This window comes from Hemitrygon akajei, chromosome 16 (assembly GCF_048418815.1).
Source record: "Hemitrygon akajei chromosome 16, sHemAka1.3, whole genome shotgun sequence".
In the NCBI taxonomy this organism is placed as follows: Eukaryota; Metazoa; Chordata; class Chondrichthyes; order Myliobatiformes; family Dasyatidae; genus Hemitrygon; species Hemitrygon akajei.
In genome coordinates this window covers 82,000,849-82,023,566 of record NC_133139.1, presented here as the reverse complement: position 1 = coordinate 82,023,566, position 22,718 = coordinate 82,000,849, and the positions used below count along the sequence as shown (strand labels likewise).

The following is a 22,718-nucleotide window of genomic DNA, read 5'->3' as shown; positions in this document are numbered from 1 at the left end:
TTTCAGGATAAGCAAGAGAACCTCAGAGAATTCAGAGGATTATAGAGTTGAAAGAGATTACAGAGACAAAGAGCATGACACTATGAAGGATTCTGAAAACAAGGCTGAGAATTTTAAACAAAGACGGAAACTGCCAGGAGATTCGGATAAGGTCCCTGACCTGAAACATTATCTGCATCTCTTTCTGCAGATGCTATCTGACCACATAACTATTCTGACTATGCTGAAAATACTCAGGTCAGGCAGCATGTGTGGAGAGAGAAAAAGGTTCAACAACCAGCACGACACATGAACTAGCCTCCCCTCTACAAACTCTCTCTACCTTTCTCGTTGCCTCAATAAAGCAGCCAGCATAATCAAAGACTCCACCCACCTCAGACATTCTCCCTTGTCTCCTGTCCCATTGGGCAGAGGAAGTGAAAACCTGAAAGCACGTAGCACCCAGGCTCAAAGATATTTTCTATCCCACTGTTGTACGATAAGATGGACCAAGGTAGATTGTGAGGCCAGGTCCATTTGTTTACCTGCACGACACTGCACTTTTATGGTAGATTTTACACTTTATTCTGTATTGTTTTAACCTTACTTTAACCTCAGTGCACTGTGTAACGATCTGATCTCTATAAATGGTATGTAAGACAAGTTTTTCACTGTACGCTCAGTAGCCACTTTATTAGGTAATGCAGTGGAACCTGGTGTGGCCTTTCCGCTCCTGTGGCTCATCCACTTCAGGATTCAATGTGTTGTGTGTTCAGAGATGCTCTTCTGCACATCACCATTGTAACGCACGGTGAGCTGAGTTACTGCCGGCTTGAATCAGTCTGAGCAATCTCCCTGACCTCTCTAATCAACAGGCATTTTCGCCCACAGAACTACCGCTCTCTGGATGTCTTTGCCTTTACTCCATTCTCTGTAAACCCTGGAGACCATTGAGCATGAAAATCCCAGGAGATCAGCGGTCAAACAACCCGGTCTGCAATAAACAATCCATGGCTATTGTCGCTTCCCCATTCTGATGTTTGGTCTGAACAACAACTGAACTCTGTCTACTGCCTTTGTCACTGGTTGACAAGCCACTACAATCCTCAATTCTCCCCTTATTTTACCGTTCCTCAGAAACCTGCCATTCGCCTTCCTCCACACAACTCTTATCACCCAGTACCACCTCCCATTCACTGCCTCCATCTTCCTCTTCGCTTCCAGACACCTCTACCCACAATCCTTGACTGAAACCCTCTATCCGAATCCACACAGTCGCAACAGGATCACTGTGCTTCGTGGGCCCAAATGAACCCCTTGACCGTGTTTGCATGCTTTTATGCATCGAGTTTTTGCTACCTAATTGGCTGATTAGATATTTACATTAATGAGAAAGTGTACCTAGCAAAATGGCCACTGTAGCTCCAAAACATAAAAACTAACTGCTGGGAGATAAGTCATGTACTTCATTTTTACTTTTAGCGAGAAGCGCATATATGACATGGTAGCGTCTGACGTATGCAGTTCATTTATTTTTACATATTAACCTGTAATGAATTATTTAAACAAACAGGAATGCTCAATCAAACAATATACTTACAAGATTTCTCAAATACTACTGAAATGCACAACAGCCACTGAGTTTATCTTGGTACATGTGTAATGTCCTTGTTAAGAACATGCTTTATTGTATTCCTACTGCTATGCTGGTAGGTATTTTGTTTCAGCTACTTTTCTGCTAAACACAGTGTGTTCTATTAATTAAGCTTCATAGACCAGTGTTTTGGTTTCTAAGCCGTTTGCTCAGCTTTGGAATGTTGTGTCAGCTGAGTGGGTTTATCATGGTAATGTGCTGTAACATTCATTCCAGTGTGATGTCATGGAACAATTTGGGAGAGCTGGGCAGGATCAAATTTCTGAAGGACAGTGGGCTGGTTTTGGTTCTTTGTTGTCAGGAGGTACAAAGCGGAGCACAAGGGAAGACACTTGCTGAATGCCGCTCGAAGGACAGGCGCCGTTGTAAGAAGTGCTTCGTACAGATCAATGGCTCCAAGGAGGGAATGCCAATACTCCTGAGTTAGCCAGTTCGTTCGAGATGGTCTTCGAGAGAAGTTCAAACTGTGGTTGGTTCCCCTACATGCAGAACGTGGGTTCAGCGCACAAGTAATCAAAGTGACACATCCTGGCCACTCCAGAAATGCGCTCCAACGTTCATGTGCACATTTAGACTGGTTTAACTGTAATGGGCGCTTTTTCTTTTGTCCATTAACTGTTTGTTAAATTTGAAATATCTAAAATATACTTCCACTTCAATTTTATGCCAGTGTAAGGTCTGTTATATCCTGGTGAGTGATAACTTTGCATGGGGCAGCATTTGCACAGTAGTCACCATAATCTCCATTCCCTTATCAGAACATCCCAACTTTCCCGTTTGGCTCAACCCAAATCATACAACCCTAGACACGTGCTGCTTACTGAAGGTGGCTTTCTCACTGTTGCCCATGCAATGCTGAGTCACGTGTAAAATAGTGCATGTGTAATATTAAAAGTATGGCAACAGCAGTGCTAGGGTGGGGACCCAGATTGTCCTGATAACTTTGCTGATTTTGGTGGGGTCAAGGAACATGAATAAGGGCAGTTAAAGAAAGAAGCAAAAGTAGATTTTGGAACTATGAAAGGCAGAATATCACAGATGGTGGAAATAGAAGTGACATCCACTAATGGTGCATTGATAAACAATAACTTCAGCTTCACTGGAGTTCTTTGTGTCAAACTCAAATGCCACACTGAGTCATGGGCAGTCACTTTCAGTAGTTTTATCCTCCCTGCATTATAAATATTCTCCACCTGTCTAAGGCTCTATCCTGCAGCATATCAAGCTTATTCAAACTCCATTCAATATGTCATTTGTTTTGCATTATAAACAACATTACTGCTAAGAGTGGGTCAGGCAGCATCTGTGGAGGGAAATGGACACACGATGTTTTGGGGTCAAGACCTCTCATCCTGTGGTATGTTCATCCATCTGTTCCCAATGCCCCCTCCATGCAGAAGGTTGATCTGCCTGCAGAATATACACTAGTTTACACAGCCGGCACAACACTGTGGGCCAAAAGGCCTGCAATGTGCTGTAGATTTCCGTGTTCTACATTCTGTCTCCACTATATTTTAACCCCCTGGCAGTATGTTCACTCTCCCTGCACCACATTTACTGTTAGTAGTACATTCAGCCTCTTACAGCTCAATCCAGCTCTCTGCAGTATATCCAATCTTCCACTGTATATTCTCCTACCTGAAACACATCCAGCATGCTAGCCATAGATTTACCTGTACCTCATGTTCATTCTCCTGCACAATGTTCATTGTACGGTGTTCTCCTGTTGCATAGTCGCCCTCAGTACCATATATCATCTGTCAATACATGTTCACTTTTCTGCCGTGTACTCACTTTGTGGTATATTTTCCCTTTTTGTGGGACATTCATTCTTTTGTGTTTTTTTAAAATCACAATGTACTATCTCAAGTGCCGGTGGCATTCGTCTGTCTCGAAGGACAATGGAAAGCCTGGGAGACAAGGCATGGAGGTCCTGGGATGCCCAGTTGTCAAGATCCCCCTCTCGGCCTCTCTGGTGTAGGCCAAAGGAAAGCAAAGCAGTACGTTTGGCACCAGCTTGGCCGCGGGAGCTACCGGAGCAATGCTCAATGATGACCGGCCACCTTAGGGGCTCCAGTCCAGATCTTGTGTCTGGGTTTACTCCTGTACCCTTTGCCTCTCCTGAGGCTGCCCACAAGGCAGTGGGGCTACTTATCCACAGCTGGGGAGCTGGTGCACGAACAGCAGGGTGTGTCCTCACACCGATGAGCCTGCGTGCTACGTGTGCAGGGGACAGGCCTCCTCTCCATCCTCTGTAGATCAGCCTGATTCCAAAAGGAGTTCCGTTCCCAGGGAGGAGGCACTGCGAGGCTTGATGTTGGTGAGGCTATGTACTGGCAGGGAAAACTTACACACTCAGTTCTCCTTTTTGTGAGACAGCTACCCAGTGGTAGAAACTGAAAGAGCAACAAGCACTACCCACTACACTACCACACCAGACTCGTCACAACAATCATTAGACACACTCAAGTACAACATCATCTAATTCTGCCCTTTGCAGTATAGTCAGTCATGCACAATATTAACCCCTTCAGCAAATTCACATCTGCATTAATCCACACTGCTTCTCATTGATTAGCTCAAACTATTCCAAGTGTTTATCTTTTCACTCTGTGATCTTATTTCATTATTTATTGATTGAGATGCAGTGTGTAACAGGCCCTTCTGACCCTTTGTGCCACCCCACCCAGCAACCCCTGATTTCACCCTAGCCTAATCATGGTACCCTCCGAGAGAACCACAACCTTGTTGTAGGGTTTGGAGGCTTGCGTGCCTCAATGACCTGGACAGCTGTGTTGGCTGGAGTCAGGGCTTTATGCTTTGGCTCTTGGTAGGGTTGCCCACACCTAGCAGGTCAAAGAGTAGAGGCCAGACTAAGAGAGGTCCACTGATCCTCCAGGTTCAGGGGTTCATCTCAGGGGTAACAACCTTCACTGGTGAAACAAAACTGTTACAGAGACAGCAGTGAAGAATCCTTCTGCATCTGAATGCGACGGTATTCCTGAGTCTCGTCCCGGGACTTGTGTGTGACTGACAGTAGTGAAAACCGAGAGGAAGCTACCGATATGATGAAGGAAGCCCTGAACACCGGCAGAGATGGAGGACTTTCACTGCTGCCCTAAACACCAGTGGTGTAAGGGGCAGTAAGACAATTTACAATGACCAATTAACCCGCTAGCCGGTGTGCCTTTGGACTATGGGAGGAAACCGGAGCACCGGGAGAAAATACACACATTCCACAGGGAGGACGTACAAACTCCTTACAGATTATGTCAGAACTGAACTCGGAACTCTGACACCCTGATAGTGTTGTGTTAACTGCTACGCCACCATGGCGCCCATGATAATATTTAGATTCTTTGCCACCACAGACTGGCCTGTAATTTCTAAGGCATATTCTGACACCTCTTTCTAAAAAGGGCGTGACATTTACCCGACCTCTGGCATCTCCTCAAACTCGACTAAGAGTGAAAGAACATGGCAACTCCTCCAATCTCCATTCTGCTTCCTTCAACAAGCTGGGATGCGTCCTATCCCGATCACATGACTTATTTAGTTTAGGCAAGGCCGGCCTTTCTAATAGATATTCCTCATAAATCTTCAGCACATCCATTAAATTCTGCTTCTTCCACTTTAATCAACACCATGGCAGTTCATCAGCACTCAGGGGTCTGAAGCATAAATTACTGTGGCTGTTCCTAATTGGTCCCATGACTCTTCTAATTATCTGCCTAATATTCACATGCCTGGGGGATATTTTTGGGTTACTCTTTATGTTAATGTTTTATATTATATTAGTTTTGATCCCCATACTCTGCCTTAATCTCCCTCACACTTTCCCTCTCAGCTAACTATATTCAGCCTGGTTCTCAGTGGAATTAGTCACCCGACACGTGTCATACATACACTCTTGTCTGTCATCACATTGTTTCTCTTGCCTGTCACCCGTGGAACGCTGATGTTGGTTCCCTGCCTTTTCCCCTCATTGGAACGTGCCCAGGGTTTTACCTGAAATGTATCTCATCATTCTGTTGCATTTCTAGCTACGAATACAGGGACCCACCTCTCGTTCCAATGAAGTTCACCCCTCCAATTAAAAATACCCTTATGATTGTTCTCAGTCCTTCTCTGTAAAATTAAACTTGATGACACGATTGCTACTGTCCCTCAAGGATTTTTCCACTGACATCTGGTGCAGCTTATGCCTAGAAACCAAATCCAGCAATGCTTGTTTCCAAAAATGATTCTGAGCAATTAAATTCTTTGCAGCCATCTTGTTACCAAGCCATTTTTTCGCATTTTGACAGGTGTGCTGGAAGATCTTAACCATACGGGCACAGCGCACTTGGGCGGAGCATTGCAGTGATTTACCACTCTCTGAGAGCAGTAGTTATTCATCTCTGTCCTACCTGGTGACCCTTTATACTGAAACCATGCCCTTGGTTCTAGATACTCACACATCCTCCTGGGCAGGATTGGTCTCACTCAGAGCCAGGTACTAGTAGTGCCCCAATTCTGGAACAGTTCCTAGCATGAGCACAGCTGTGTGCATACATCTACTGATGCTTCTGGACACATCATCAGTGATGTTCCAGGAATCATCGGGTGTTTTGGGTCTTTCAACATCGTACACCCTTCTCCAGGTGACCCAGCCGGGGCTGATCAGACCCCAGCCTGTGTCCAGATGGCTAGCTACACATGACTCCATGGCTCCCCTCTCTTGAGCCACAGCCACCTTGAGGCCCTCTCTTCCGCATCAGTGGTACTGCGGATGGCTCTTCTCTTCCTCTCTCCCTCGATGCCCAAATTGCTGTAGGCTCTGGCTAAGGAACGGGCTGCGAATCCCCTACAACCAACTTCCACTGGGAGACACCTCGCTCTCCATCCAGCCTGCTGGCAGTTGCTGACCAGCCCTGCATACTTAGAGAGCTTCCTTTCAAAGGCCTCTTCCAAGTGATCTTCCCATGGGACTGTCAGCTCCAGCATCACCACCTGCTTTGTAAACTCAGACACAAGGACAACGTGTGGTCGCAGGGTGGTGGCTGCGATATGGTCGGGGAACCTCAGCTGCCTTTCGAGGTCCACCAACAGCTGCCAGTCTCTTGCAGAGGTCAGGATACCTGCCGATGTTCTTTTGGCGGGTATTGTGGATACCTCACCAGCCTAGGTTTTGGCATAGAAACAACTAATATATTACTAGTGTATAAATTTCCATTAAGAATCCAGAGAGTGGTAGTAAACGGTTGCCTCACTGACTGGAGGCCTGTGAGTAGTGGTGTATCACAGGAATCAGTGCTGAATCCTTTGTCGTTTGTCATCTGTATCAAAAATCTGGATGATAATGTAGTTAACTGGATCAGCAAATTTGCAGATGACACCAAGACTGGGATGTAGTAGACAGAAAGGAAGTCTATCATGGCTTGTAGAGGGATCTGCATCAGCTGGAAAAATGGGCTGAAAAATGACGGATGGAATTTAATGCAGACAAGTGCAAGGTCCTGCATTTTGGTAGGACCAGTCAGGGTAGGTCTTACCCAGTGAACAGTAGGGTACTAAGGAGTGTGGTAGAACAAAGAGATCTGGGAATACAGGTCCATAATTCATTGAAAATGGTGTCAAATGTTGATGGGGTCATAAACAAAGCTTTGGGCACAATGGCCTTCATAAATCAATTTATGAGTACAGTACAGGAGATGGGACGTTATGTTGAAGTTGTATAAAATGGCGGTGAGGCCTAATTTGGAGTATTGTGTGCAGTTCTGGTCACCTACCAACAGGAAAGATGTAAACAAGGTTGAAAAAAGTACAGAGAAAATTTACAAAGATGTAGCCGGGTCTGAAAGACCTGAGTTATAAGGAAAGATTCAATAGGTTAGAACTTCATTCTTTAGATCGTAGAAGATTGAGGGGGGATTTGATAAGGGTATACAAAGTTATGAGGGGTATAGATAGGGTAAATGCAAGCAGGCTTTTTCCACTGAGGTTGGGTGGGACTACAGCCAGAGGTCATGGGCTAAGGGTGAAAGGTGAAAAGTTTAAGGGGAACATGAGGGGAACCATCTTCACTCGGAGGGTCATTAGGGTGAGGAACGAGCTACCAGCACAAGAGGTGCTCACGAGCTCAATTTCAACATTTAAGCAAAGCTTGGATAGGTACATGGATGGTAGGGGTATGGAGGGCTATGGGCCCGGTGTAGGTCGATAGGAGTAGGCAGTTTAAATGGCTTTGTCATGGACTAGATGGGCCAAAGGGCCTGTTTCTGTGCTCTGCTTCTCTATGACTATGAGATAAGTGGATGCTAAACCTGTCAAATTCCCACTTTTCCCTACACCCCGGGGGGGGGGGGGGGTGGTATAGTTGACTTAATGGAGTAGTCAAATTTCTGGAGTGCAATTACAAGGGCTTGCAATGACTGACAGCGAACATATTCAACCATCGTTTCTGTGATCACTGGTTAACACTGGCTGTGGATTTCTGCGAGGTTGAGTGATTGGAGGGGAGGCAAAATTATTCCAGGAGGACCCCACACATCAAACGGGGCTCTACCCGTGACTAACAAGCCTTGTTGACAATTAGTTATGGTGATGAATGCTGGCTGTGCCTGCAACTCTCAACCTTAGAAAAGAATAAGAAATTCCTACCTCTCTCCTTCCCTCTCGCCTCCCACTCCCACCATCCTTCAACAAAGGTCCTGGCGTCCTTGGTCCTCAGCAACAATCACATCCTTTGCAATCCCTTTGATTCAGCATTAAATGAAGCACCTCGTCCCTTGCAGCACTCCCGAGCCCAGATGGAGCCTGCAACATGATGACTCATCCATCAATAGATAAAATAAATCTCTCAGAGAAAAATGCCGTCCTTCAAAAATCTTTGCAGGAACCTTGGAATCACAAACAACTCAATGGACAATGCAGAAAGGATATATCTAATGTATTTTGATTGAGGTGATTTAACCTGAACGCCTGTCGTTTTTCAATGGTGACTGTGCGCGGCCCCTGTCATCCTCACAATACCTGCTTAAAAGAATACTGAGATCAAATCACAACACATTTTCCATTCTACCAGGCAGTGCTCTAGAGCTGTGTTAGACTGGGTCCGATGATTATGAGTGGGTGAGAGAATCCAAACATGTATGCAAGAATGTGCAAGGGTCCCCGAGAGTGAGAATATGTGTCTGTGCTTTAGTGAATGTGGCCAAGTGAATATAGTTATCTGAGTAAGAGTGGATGTCTAAGGGTATGTATGGAAATTGGTCCGAGCAAGTGGATGTGTGTCTGGGTAAGAATATGTGAAACGTGGGAATGAATTAAATGATGTGAGGGAGGGTGAGGGTAAGTGTGTGTGAGGGACTGTAAAAGAGTTGGGGTAAGTGAAAATGTATGGCTGAAAGAATGTGAGATAGAGTTTGAGTGAATCTAAAGGATAAGGGAAGAGATTTCTGCTTCTTACTTTCTGAGCTTGCCCAGGATTCTACATACATACACACATCCATCTACACAGCAGTGAGACCCAGGATAGAGCAAGGCCCAGGATGGAGCAAGATCTACAGAGCAGTGAGCTCCAGAATGGAGCAAGGCCCAGGATGGAGCAAAATCTACAGAGCAGTGAGCTCCAGAATGGAGCAAAATCTACAGAGTAGGGAGAACTAGGACAGAGAAAGGCCCAGGATGGAGCAAGATCTACAGAGCAGTGAGCTCCAGAGTGAATTAAGGAACAAGTGGAACACTGTTCAAAGAAAAACAAGCCACAAAGATGATACAAGAGAATCAAGTTTAATATTACTTGCATATATTATGAGATTTGTTATCTTAGTGGTAGCAGTACAAGGCAAAAATGATAATACTGAAAAAAAATGATAGTCATTCAATTACAATAAGTATATATATGTCTATTACATAGTTAGATTAAAATAGTGCAGAAACAGAAATAATATATACAAAAGTGAGGTGCTGTTCATGGGTCCAATTCCATTTAGGAATCTGATGGTAGAGAGGAAGAAGCTGTTCCGGAATTGCTGAGTGTGTGCCTTCAGGCTTCTGTACCTCATTCCTGACAGTAACAATGAGAAGAGGGTATGTTCTGGGTGATGGAGATCCTTAATAATGGAGGCCACCTTTCTGACACATCGCTCCTTCAAGATGTCTTGTGTAGTTTGGAGGCTAGTATCCAAGATGGAGGTGACTAATTTTACAATTTTCTGTGGCTTCTCTCGATCCTGTGCAATTGCTGCCCCTATACCAGACATCCTGTCAGAATGCTCTCCATGGTACATCTGTAGGAGGATTCAAGTGTTTTAGGTGACAAACTAAATCTTCTCAAACTCCAAATGAAATATATTTGTCTTGCCTTCTTTGTAGTTGCATCAATATATTGGGACCAGGTTAGATCCTCAGATCTTAACACCCAGGAACTTGAAATTGCTCACTCTCTCTACTTCTGATCCCTCTATGAGGCTTCGTTCATATTCCCTTGTCTTGCCCTTCCTGAAGTCCACAATCAGCTCTTTGGTCTTATGACGTTGAGTGCAAGGTTGTTGCTGCAACACCACTCAACCAGCTGGTATATCTCACTCCTGTATGCCTTCTCATCTTCATCTGAGATTCTGCAACAATGGTTGAATCATCAGTAAATTTTTAGAAGGCGTTTGAGCTGTGCCTGGATAGGTGGAAGGGCAGGTGTTATTGAGGATGCTGGGAGTTTGCAGAAGGACTTGGATACATCAGGAGAATGGGCAGAGAGGTGGCAGATGGAATGTAGTGAAGGATATGCATAGTCATGCACTTTGGTAGAAAGAATAAAGGCATTGACTAATTTATAAATGGGAAGTAAATTCAGAAATCGGAGTTGCAAAGGGACTTGGGAGTCCTAGTGCAGGATTCCCTAAATGTTAACTTGCAGGTTTAGTCTGTAGTAAGGAGGCCAAATGTAATTTCGAGAGTTAACCAAGGAACAGGCGGAGCTATGTTCAGAGAGAAACAAAGATAATGCAAAGATATGTTGATGGGAGGCAGTGTTGAGGGAGCAGGAAGTCTGCAAAGGACTTTTAGCGTTAGCATTCATTTTGAGAGGGCTAAAATATGAAATCAAGGTTGTAATGTTAAGGCTTTATAAGGTTTTGATCAGATTGCATTTGGATACTGTACTGTGAGCAGTTTTGGGCCCTTATTTGAGAAAGGATGTGCTGGCATTGGAGAGGGTCCAGAAGAGGTTTACAAGATTGATACCAGGAATGAATGAGTGTCATATAAGTGTTTGATGGCTCTGTGTCTGTACTCAATGAAGTTTAGAAAAATTAGGGGCTATCTCATTGAAACCTACTGAATATTTAAAGACATAGATATATTGGATGTTTCCAAACAGTGGGAGAGTCTAGGACCAGAGCCTCAGATTAGAAGAATGGCCTCTTAGGACAGAGTTGAGGAGGAATTCTTTAGCTAGAGGGTGGTGAATCTATGGAATTCATTGCCACAGGAGACTATGGAGGCCACAGTCACTGGGTATAATTAAAGCAGACATTTACAGGGTGAAGGAAGGAGAATGAGGTTGAGAGGGAAAATAAATCGGCCATGATTGAATGGCTGATGAGAAGTGACAGCCTAATGGTGAAAATGAGGTAACGGTAAGGTAGAGCAAGACCCAGAAGGTAGTGAGTCCAAAGTGAAAGCAAGGCCAAGACAATGTCAGCAGCAGTAAACTCCAAAGGAGAGGTGGCCCCAGAGTGCAGTGAGCCATAAAGCAGGGCAATCATTGTACTGTGCTACAATCTAACCTGTTTTTTTCCACAAACTGCTTTTTCAGAATGTGTACTGTGTCAGTAAATTACGTCAATTAAGAAATGTGGCAGGGATTTCAATAAATACATAAAAGTGGCTTGGCTTCATGTGTTTATTATATAACGATTTGGTGGATCTGCCGGTTGATTAGTTGTGGCAGAGAGTGGGGCAGGAGTGCAGATTAGCAGAAGTGAGCATCTGACAGCAAGCCCGCACCATTAGTCACCCACATTAACAACTTCCTCAGCTGAGGGTCCTTGAAGGTCAAAACTAATTAATGTTTAATTCATTCAAGCGAAAAAAAAGACGGTGGGGGAAGAGAGAGAAAGAGAGCAAGAGAAATATGAGGGATGTTAGCAGACAGAGAGGTGGAGGCAGAGAAATGCACTTGGTAGGAGGAGAGAAAGGACAGGGAAAATGGAAAATAGAGAGAGGGAGAGATATAGTGGCAGGTACAGAAGGCATGGGAGGAAAATAAAAACTATGGAGGTAGAGAAGAGTTGGGGCAACAGAAAAAAATGGAGAAGCAGCAAGAGTGAGGTATGCATTGAAAGGTGGTGAGCAAACACAAATGGGGAGAGGGTAAGGTAAATATAGAAACAAAGACGTAGAGAGAGTGAGGAAGAGAAAAATGTGTTGATTGTGTGTGTGTGTGTGTGTGTGTGTGAGTGAAGAGATGCCGGGAACTTGCTAATTGAAAAAAAAAGAGACTGTGATGGAGGGAACGAAAGGAACAGAAAAAAGAGAGGCAGAAGGAGTGAGAAGGAAAGAGAGAAATGAGTATCTGAGGGGAAAGGGGGATTAGGATCAAGAGAGATAATTCACACAAAGTGGACAGAGACAGTACTGGGTAGCAAAATTTCAAAAGAGAAAGATGAGAAAGGGAGAGAGATAAAATAGTGTGTGTGTGTGTGAGAGAGAGAGAGAATGTGTGTATGCGTGAGAGATACAGAGGATGTGAGTGAGAGAGAGAGTGTGTGTGAGAGAGAGATAGAAAATGGAGAAAGACATATAAGTCTTACAAACAAGTAAATCACAGGGAGACAGCGACATTAAGAGAACTCATTATAGGAGAGTATTCATATTGTAATATTTATTTGATTAAACACCTGAAATATTGTTGTAATATTAGGAGAATTTACATATTGCTTATGAATCATATATCCTACATCACAACACAGTTTCATGGCAGTATTTTATTTAGACTGGGTTGTGACTGAATAAAACATTAAGTAATTCTGTAGAAATGGGGTTGTCCGTCAACGCATCCAAAGGCCAGATGTTTGCGCTGGAACTGTTCCCTGGGTTCTGACCACACATTAGGGTTTCTCTGGGGAATCCAAGTCAGCAGAGGTAGGAGGGTCAGGGAAGGGGCACTTGATAAAAGCCTACAAAAGTCAGCACAAACAAGAACAGGAACTGTTTGCACTGTGCCCAATAATTTTAGGAGTCAGTAATTAAACTCTTTCAATGACTGATCTTTTCTAGAGGTCCTTCCATGAAACAAGGACTAAATAGTTACAATCAGACAGAATCTAGCTGCAGTCCCTCGCTGCGTTTCACAAACGTAGAACTGGAGAAGGCAATGAAAAAGAAATTTTGAAATGAAGGCAATGTAGCTGTTCTTTACATTATAGGGGTACACTCTCTGGCTGATTTTTCCCTCCAGGCTGATGATCTCTTGCTCTAGACCCAGTTCTCTGGAATTCCCTGCCTCACTCTTTGCCAGGGCTCCTCTGTCTAAATTTCACTCTGCGTGGAATTCACTGCTCTCAGTCCTTTTTCTGTTCTGCTGTGACCTGGTCCTCTTGCTGTCCTGCACCTCACTCTGCCCTGCACCTGGATTCATCCTTGGCCTTACTTCCCATGGGGCAATGCTGCTTCACCACATGGGATTCGGACGAGGGGTGAAAATGCAGGCTGGATCTCACACATTCATTGCACACGCTGTGTCACAACCCATACTGTGAGTGAAGAATGAGCCTCACAACAGCCTCCTTTAATATAGCACCTGAGATACAGCAAGTACACTCAGTGGCCATTTTATTAAGTACCTCATGTAAGTTACAGGAGGTACCCTAATAAAGTGGCCACTGAGTAGGGTCTGTGTTGCGACTGCTTCTTTTTACATTGTATGTCAATGACTTTGATGACAAAATTGATGGCTTTGTGGCAAAGTTTCAGACAATACAAAGATAGGTGGAAGGTCAGGTAGTTTTGAGGAAGTAGAGAGGCTGCAGAAGAACTTAGACAGATTAGGAGAATGGGTAAAGAAGTGGAAGATGGAACACAGTGTCAGAAAGTGTATGGTCATGCACACTGGTTAGAAAAAATAAAAGGACAGACTATTTTCTAAATGGAATCTGAGGCACAAAGGGACTTGGGAGTCCTTGTGCAGGATTCCCTAAAGGTTAATGTGCAAGTTGAGTCAGTGGTGAGGAAGACAAATGCAATGTTAGCATTCATTTCAAGAGGAATAAAATATAAAAGCAAGTATGTAATGTTGAGGCTTTATAAGGCACTGGTGAGGCTTCACTTGGAGTACTGTGAGCAGTTTTGGGTATGTGCTGACACTGGAGAGGTTTCAAACGAGGCTCTCAAAAATGATTCCAGGATTGAATGGCTTGTCATATAAAAAGCGTTTGATGGCTCTGGGCCTGTATTCACTAGAAGTCGGAAGAATGAGAGGTAACGTCTTGAAGCCTATTGAATGTTGAAAGGCCTTGATAAAGTGGATGTTTCCTTTAGTGGGAGAGTATAAGACCAGAGGACTCTGCCTGAGAATAGAGGTATGTCCTTTTAGAATGGAGATGAGGAGAAATTTCTTTAGCCAGAGAGTGGTGAATCAGTGGAGTTTGTTACAACAGGCAGCTATGAAAGCCAAGTCTTCAAGTTTATTTAAGGCAGAGGTTGATAGATTCTTGTTTAGTCTAGGCATGAAGGGTTATGGGGTGAAGGCAGGAGATTGGAGCTGAGAGGGAAAATGGATCAGCCATGATGAAATAGCAGAGCAGACTCGATGGGCCAAATGGCCAAATTCTGCTCCTATATTTTATGGTCTTACGGTTTAAGTTGCCACAGTGTAGGTTCATGTCTTCTGCTGTGTAACCCATCCACTTCAAGACTCAAAATGTTGTGCATTTAGAGATGCTCTTCTGCACACTGCTGTTGTAATACATGGTTATTTGTGTTATTGTCTCTCTCGGTGATGTTGAACCAGTCTGGCCGTTCTCCTCTGACCTCTCTCATCAACAAGGCATTTTTGCCCACAGAACTGCCACTCTCTGGATGTTTTTTTTTGTTTTTCACACCATTCTCTGTAAACTCTAGAGACAGTTGTGCATGGAAGTCCCAGCAGATCAGCAGCTGTTGAGATACTCAAACCACCCCGTCTGGCACCAACAATCACTCCATGGCTAAGGTTGCCTAGATGACATTTCTTCCCCATTTGATCTCAAGTCAAGTCACTTTTATTGTCATTTCAACCATAACTGGTACAGTACACAGTAAAAATGAGACAATGTTTTTCAGGACCATGGTGTTACATGACACAGTACAAAAACTAGACTGAATTACTTAAAAAAAACAACACAGAGAAAGCTACACTAGACTACAGACCTACACAGGACCGTGTAAAGTGCACAAAAACAGTGCAGGCATTACAATAAATAATAAACAGGACAATAGGGCAAGGTGTCAGTCCAGGCTTCGGGTATTGAGGAGTCTGATAGCTTGGGGGAAGAAACTGTTACATAGTCTGGTCGTGACAGCCTGAATACTTCGGAGACTTTTCCCAGACGGCAGGAGGGAGAAGAGTTTGTATGAGGGGTGCGTGGGATCCTTTGTAATGCTGTTTGCTTTGTGGATGCAGCGTGTAGTGTAAATGTCCGTGATGGCGGGAAGAGAGACCCCGATGATCTTCTCAGCTGACCTCACTATCCACTGCAGGGTCTTGTGATCCGAGATAGTGCAATTTCCGAACCAGGCAGTGATGCAGCTGCTCAGGATGCTCTCAATACAACCCCTGTAGAATGTCATGAGGATGGGGGGTGGGAGATGGACTTTCCTCACAGCCTTTGCAGAAAGTAGAGATGCTGCTGGACTTTCTTTGCTATGGAACTGGTGTTGAGGGACCAGGTGAGATTCTCTGCCAGGTGAACACCAAGAAATTTGCTGCTCTTAATGATCTCTACCGAGGAGCTGTCGATGTTCAGCGGGGAGTAGTTGCTCCATGCCCTCCTGAAGTCAACAACCATCTCTTTTGTTTTATTCACATTAAGAGACAGGTTGTTGTCTCTGCACCAGTCCATTAGCTGCTGCACCTCCTCTCTGTAAGCTGACTCGTCGTTCTTGCTGATGAGACCCATTGTGTCATCAGCGAACTTGATGATATGGTTCAAGCTGTGTGTTGCAGCACAGTCGTGGGTCAGCAAAGTGAACAGCAGTGGACTGAGCACACAGTCCTGGGGGGCCCCCGTGCTCAGTGTGATGGTTTTGGAGATGCTGCTCCTGATCCCGACTGACTGAGGTCTCCCAGTCAGGAAATCTAGGATCCAGTTGCAGAGGGAGGTGTTCAGGCCCAGTAGGCTCAGCTTTCCAATCAGTTTCTGAGGGATGATTGTGTTGAATGCTGAACTGAAGTCTATGAACAGCATCCGAACGTATGTGTCTTTTTTGTCCAGGTGGGTTAGGGCCAGGTGGAGGGTGGTGGCATTAGCATACTCTGTTGAGCGGTTGGGACGGTATGCAAACTGCAGGGAGTCCAGTGAGGGGGGCAGCAGGGTCTTGAATGCCTCATGACAAGCCTCTCGAAACACTTCATGATGATGGATGCAAGTGCAACGGGATGGTAGTCATTTAGGCAGGACATTGAAGACTTCTTCGGCACAGGGACGATGGTGGCAGCCTTGAAGCACGTTGGAATGGTGGCGCTGCTCAGGGAGATGTTGAAGATGTCAGTGAGAACATCTACTAGCTGGTCTGCACATCCTCTGAGCACTCTACCAGGGATGTTGTCTGGTCCAGTAGCCTTCCGTGGGTTGACCCTGCACAGGGTTCTTCTCACATCGGCCACAGTGAGACACAGCACCTGGTCATTTGTAGGAGGGGTGGACTTCCTCGCCGCCACATCATTTTCCGCCTCAAACCGGGCATAGAAGTTATTCAGCACATCTGGGAGGGAGGCATCACCTGCACAGTCAGGTGATGTTGTCCTGTAATTGGTAATGTCCTGGATGCCCTTCCACATGCGCCGCGTGTCGCCGCTGTTCTGGAAGTGGCTGTGGATTAGCTGGGCGTGTGCACACTTTGCCCTTCTGTTGGCTCGGGACAGTTTGGCCCTTGCTGTTGTTAGAGCTGCCTTGTCGCCTGCTCTGAAGGCGGAGTCGCGGGTCCTCAGCAGTGCACGCAACTCCGCGGTCATCCATGGATCTGAACAACAACTGAACCTCTTGACCATGTCTAAATACTTCTATGCACTGAGTGGTTAATTAGATATTTGCCTTAACGAGCAGGTATCTAATATGTATCTAATAAAGTAGCCACGGAGTGTGGTCTAGAAAATCCACTGGTTTATTAACACTCACCACCCCCTCAGCCCCAAGGGTGCCTGATAATTGGAGTTTGATTTTATTCAAATCTTTTGCACAAAGGAATCTGAGACAGTGCCTCCTAGTTATGGGGTGAGTTCCTCACAACAGCCATCTTGTCAATTTCTTTCAAAACCTTATAGACTCAGTGAGTCACTTTGTTCTCAAAAGCTCTAGTGAGTACAGATCGCTTGAGGAACTCAGCAAGTTAGGTAGGGGACTAAGCAGTCAATGTTTCGAGCTGAGACCCTCCATCAGGACTGGTGGAAAGGTCTTGGCCTGAAATGTCAACTGGTTGTTCTCCTCCAGAGGTGTTGCCTGACTTGCTGAGTTTCTCCAGCATTTTGTGCATGTTGCTGAAGATTTTCAGCATCTTTAGAATCTCTTGTGTTTACACAACCTCTTTCCTTCTTCCAAACTGGGGAGCCTAAGCTGCACTGACACCAGTGTAAGCTATTCTGAAGTGTAAAGATCAGAACTACACAAATTCCTCCACGTATAGTCCCATCAATGCCTTGTACACCTGTAGCAAATCTTCCTTACCATTCTTCTGCAACCTCCTACCAATAAAGGCCAACACACCACATGTGTTCCAATTGCTTACTCTATCTACATGCTAACTTCCTGCATTTTATAACCAGCAAACCTAAATCCTTCCCCATATTAATTATATTCTCACTATTTCACAATTACTTTGTTCTGTTTTTCTGTCAAGTGAAGAACCTCAGAAAAGCAACTACATCTGCCTCCAACCTGTTTACTTGCTTAACTGATCTATATCCTTCTGCAGACTTCTGTTCTGCCCGCAGAATATTAAGCTTCCAAGTCACCAGAAACCCAATGTATGTTATATTCTATCTTTCCATCAGTCATTAATGTAGTATGTGAATGGCTCAGCACGCAAACTGTTTCTTGTGCTACCCCAATAGCAACAGTTTGTAAAAAAAAAATCTATTCATTCCTGCTAGAGATTCAGAAGTTATGGCTGATTACAACAGACATTAATTCAACCGAGAACCATTCTTCAATTCTTAATGTAAATTGCAAGCAGTTTGAAAAAGGCAGCTTTGTAAACAAACCATCCTTTCTAAACAGTACAGACAACTGATCCACAGCGGGGGACTGGTTGATCAAGAGATATGGTATGCAAAGTGATGTGATTATGAGATGTCCTTATGTGCTTCAGCCAAACATAAGGCAATAGAGGTATGTCAATTGGTCTACATTATAAAAAGGCAACTCTCGCTAAGTTATTTTGCATCATTGTGACGGAGTTCAAGGAAGCTTAGAGATCAGATGCTGTCACCCAGTGCATTAAAAGTGTTAAATACATGTTTGATCATCAATTAATAGTTGGGATATCTGTGTACCCAACAACCCTTACAAGATTAATTTTGAGTGTCTGGGTTCCCTGTCCTCAGAAGCTTTCAGACCATTCCTGTGAATATGTTTTCAACGTTCAGAGGTGTCTCCCACTATAGACACGTAACTCAATTGAACCACCGTCAGGCTCGAAATAGTGAACTAAGCGATACCATCCTAGCCACTGAAATTGTATTCAATTACTTGTCATTACCTTTGTTCTCAAAAGTATAAAAACTTGATGTACTTCGAGTTGGAGAGACTCAGATGAGAGGATCTTCAAGAGAATGCCGGCTTGTCATGATGAATAAAGACTTCTAATAACCAGCTTCCGTGACTCAGTTCACATTTACAGTAATTGCTAAACTCTGTTTCCTACCACTAACAAACGTTTGTTTTGATGTGTTACCACCAAAGCCATCAACCATCCAATCATAGTCCTTTAATTGCCTTTTGAAAAACTGAAGACCCACACTCACTGACTTAGGAACAGCTTCTTCCACCCTGTCAACAGATTTCTGAATGGTCCATGAACCCATGAATACCACTTCATTATTCCTTATTTTTTGCACTATTTATTTATTTTCTAATTTATAATAATTTTTATGCCTTGCACTGTACTGCTGCTGCAAAACAAGTTTCATGTTATTTACCAATGATATTAAACCCAGTTCTCTCATTCTTACATTATTTTCCCTTCAAGCAATCATGCTGACTCTCTCTTTTCCTATTGCAATCTTCTAAGAGCCCTTTTATCCCATTCTTAATAATGAGTTACCTGTGAAATCAGACTGTTCTTTGACAAAAAAAGGACTCTTTAAAACAAGGACCACTTTCCATAATGGGGGCCAATTCTTGGTAAAAAAAAAACTAACATTAAAAATGAAATTCACCACTACCTTCAATACACAGCCCAGCTTTTTGTTGTTTGCAGAAAAAGGATACATTGGATTCCGATTAATTAGGACAAATTGGGACCAGTACATTTTGTCCTAATTAACCGGCTGCCCCAGTTAGCTGAAGTTTCATGGAAATAGTTAAAAAGCTATAAAAAAGACAAGCTACCATTTAACTGAGTAACAAATTATGTATTTAAATGAAATACAGAACAAATTAGAACTACTAAAACTACAAGAGTACTATAAAACTATGATTTAGTTTGTAATAGTTATTGATGGAGAAATTAATCTAGCGAATGCTGCCGTGTTCTTTTGATTGACCGTGAATGAACAAAATCAGCGCAGACACTTAGTGCAAATAATGGACCACCTTCATATAATGTCATTGACAACTGCATCCTTCAAATTTTCATTTCCATTGTAACATTTAATATGATTGTCAATAACTTCAGATTCTTTATAGTTTCTAACTTACTGAAATAGTGAAATTGCTCTAAGCACACAGCACTAACAGCCACACAAATGCATGCAATTGATGCTAGTTAGAAATAGTTTGGCAACAGTCTCCTGTCTCAATTAAGTGGCCCCAAACAAACGAAGGGACTCCTGGCTATTTTCTCGATCAATTTTTGTTCTTTAAGAGTTGTCCCAAATAAGCAGCTGCTCCAATTAATCCACTCTATTTACAGATCAAGACCTCAGGCCCATCACAAATTCATGGCTGACAAAGAAGCAGCGATCCCCATCTCTCTATGTGTACTTGAGATCTCGATGATTTGCAACAGATATATTAAAGTCCTGAAGAAATAGAAACAAAGCTGTCTCCACAAGATCCTCTGAGTTCATTGAAAGGATAAGTGGACCAGTATCAGTGTCTACCATCAGTCTTACATTCCAGGCTCTGCCACCAACTCAACACAAAGATTTCTGATATGGATACCTTATTTCAAGCTCTGTCATTAACAATCCGTTACCAAGTGGAGAGAGGAAAACATTCAAGGATGTGCTTAGAGCCTCTCTGAAGAAAAACAACATGCTCGCTGACTCCTGGTAATCACTCACCCATGACTGCTCCAGGTGGAGAAGCAGCATTCAGGGTGGGCCCAAGAACCTTGAGGCCATATACAAAGGGTCTACGTTAGTGACAGAAGAAGGACACTATCTTACAAGCCAGAACAGACTGTGGAAGTGGTGGATGCAGCCCAGTCCATCACAAGCAAAGCCCTCCCCACCACGGAGCACATTTACAAGGAATGCTGCCACAAAAATCCAGCATTCAAAATAAAAGACCACCACCATCCAGGCCATGCTCTCTTCTTGCTACTACCATTTGGGCTGGAGATAGAGAAGGCTTGGGTCCCACACCAACAGGAATAATTATTACCCTGGAGCTATCAGAGCTTAAGAACTTTTTAAAAGCTATTATTAATGCTTTTTGAGATAGTGATTTAGATGCATATCATATTTTTTGCTGAGTTAAGTATTGTATGTAATTAGTTTTGCTACAACAAGTGTATGGGACATTGGAAAAAAGTTGAATTTCCCCATGGGGATGAATAAAGTATCTATCTATCTATCTATCTATCTATCATGCTCCCTGAACCAGAGCAGATAACTTTATTCACACTACTCTGAACGGATTCTACAAACTACAGACTCACTTTCAAGGACTCTGTAGAACTCATGTTCTCTCAGTATTATTTTTATTTGTGCAGCCTGTCTTCTTTTGCTGATTGGTGTTCATCAGTCTTCATCTATTTGTGTATAGTTCTTCATAAAATCTCTGTAAATGCCTTTAAGAAAATGAATCTCAAGGTAACATTGATAATAAATTTTATTTGGAATTTTGAACTTTGAAACTCCTCAGTATCCTTGCTCCTGAAGACAACTCTTGAAGGGGGAGTTCTTGTGTTTGGAATTCCACTATTTCTAGATTTAGAAGATTAAAAGGTGATCTGATTGAGGCTCTTTCGAAGATAATCAGATTTGAAAGGAGAGTGAAAGGAAATATTTTTTTCTATGGGAGAGTCCAGAATTAAAGTTAGGCCAATAATAGCTGATTTCAGGAATTACTTCATCCTACACAATAAAAATTTGGAACTTTCTTGCAAAGATGCCTGAGATCTTTGAAATGACAAACTGGAATTAAAGGATCAGCCTGGATGAAATATATTAAGTCCACTGGCATGGCATTGTCTTGGCCTGATCCTGCCCAAACTCTGTGGCAAAGTGGCTCAGATTGAAATATGTGCAGCATCACTTTTCAGAGGGTAATCGTTACTTAAGATAACTATCTCTAAGTAACTGCGTCAGCTGCTTGACTGATCACCATGTTACAACACCAAGTACACTGCAGATGCTGTGGTCAAATCAACACGTACAAACAAGCTGGAGGAACTCAGCAGGTCCACTATCCATTATCCCCTCCCTGTTTCCCCTCCCCCACCCCTTGATCTTTCCTCTGATTGGTTTTTCAACTGGCACCTTCCACCCTCCCCCCACCTTCTTTATAGGGCCCCTGCCCCCTCCTTCTTGACGAAGGGTCTCGGCCCAAAACGTTGACTGTTCATTTCCACAGATGCTGCCTGACCTGCTGAGTTCCTCCAGCTTGTTTGTACGTCTTGATTTCACCATGTTACAACAATTTGTAGACTTTTCCAGAGTTGCTCTGGAGGAGCATCAGCAGGTCTCTTGTATTTTGGAGCACCTGTTAAGAAATTATGTTGAAGCAGGATACCTTGAAACCATAAAGACCATATTGGTGGATGGAGACAAGATAAAATTCCAGTGTTATAGGCTTTACCTGGAGAGGTAGTGAAACTATTAGATCACCCTCTTAAGAATTATTCCTGGGTAAAAGCATGCTGTACTATTTAGAAATCTCGAGAATAACTTTGACGTATTATTATGGACCGGGAAACAAAGGCAGGTAAATGAAGCTACTGTAATTGTCACAGCCTAATTGTCATAGGCTTGAAGGATTGTATTGTACTCCCATCACCTTATCTATTCCTAAAGCAGGTATAATATAGTGCAATCACTCAAATTGAGCATTATGTTCTCCCAAGGGGTGATTCCCTTCAAGGACAATGGCTGTGCAAGACTTTATTTGACAGATCTAGGTCAGGGTCTAATAGGATGGCATCCAAGGAGACAAAGGACCCTTTACTCTGCAGCCTTCCACTGCCATTGTGATGTATTTTCATCTTCCACCAACTCCACCATTGAGGTCAGTTTGAAAACACCCCCTTGATCTTACCACCATGATTGATCCTACCAGACGCTAAGGTCCAGATATCCCGCTCTTGGGATAGAGTCATAGAAAGGTACAGCACAGAAACAGGCCCTTTGGCCCATCTAGTCCATGCCGAACCATTTAAACTGCCATCAACCTGCACCGGGACCATAGCCCTCCACATCCCTCCCATTTACGTACCTATCCAAACTTCTCTTAAACATTGA

The 22,718-nt window shown here is 43.6% G+C and overlaps 1 protein-coding gene and 1 long non-coding RNA gene across 5 annotated transcripts in view; one reads left to right on the top strand and one right to left on the bottom strand.

The window, feature by feature from the left end:
- LOC140740224 (3',5'-cyclic-AMP phosphodiesterase 4B-like) overlaps positions 1 to 22,718 on the bottom strand; it is a 458,171-nt gene that overhangs the window by 150,733 nt on the left and 284,720 nt on the right. Inside the window, exon 1 of one of the 4 annotated variants that reach the window (XM_073069304.1) lies at positions 8,276 to 8,370. The exons of the other annotated variants lie outside the window; for them this stretch is intronic. Coding sequence (XP_072925405.1) covers positions 8,276 to 8,310 — 35 coding nt within the window. The 5' untranslated portion in view covers positions 8,311 to 8,370. Of the gene's footprint in view, positions 1 to 8,275; positions 8,371 to 22,718 lie in introns of those variants that run through there. 4 annotated transcript variants of the gene reach the window in all.
- On the top strand, positions 620 to 21,043 carry LOC140740226 (uncharacterized). The gene is made up of 3 exons (XR_012101813.1): positions 620 to 2,142; positions 18,091 to 18,201; positions 19,946 to 21,043. It is a non-coding gene; the product is annotated as an uncharacterized lncRNA (long non-coding RNA).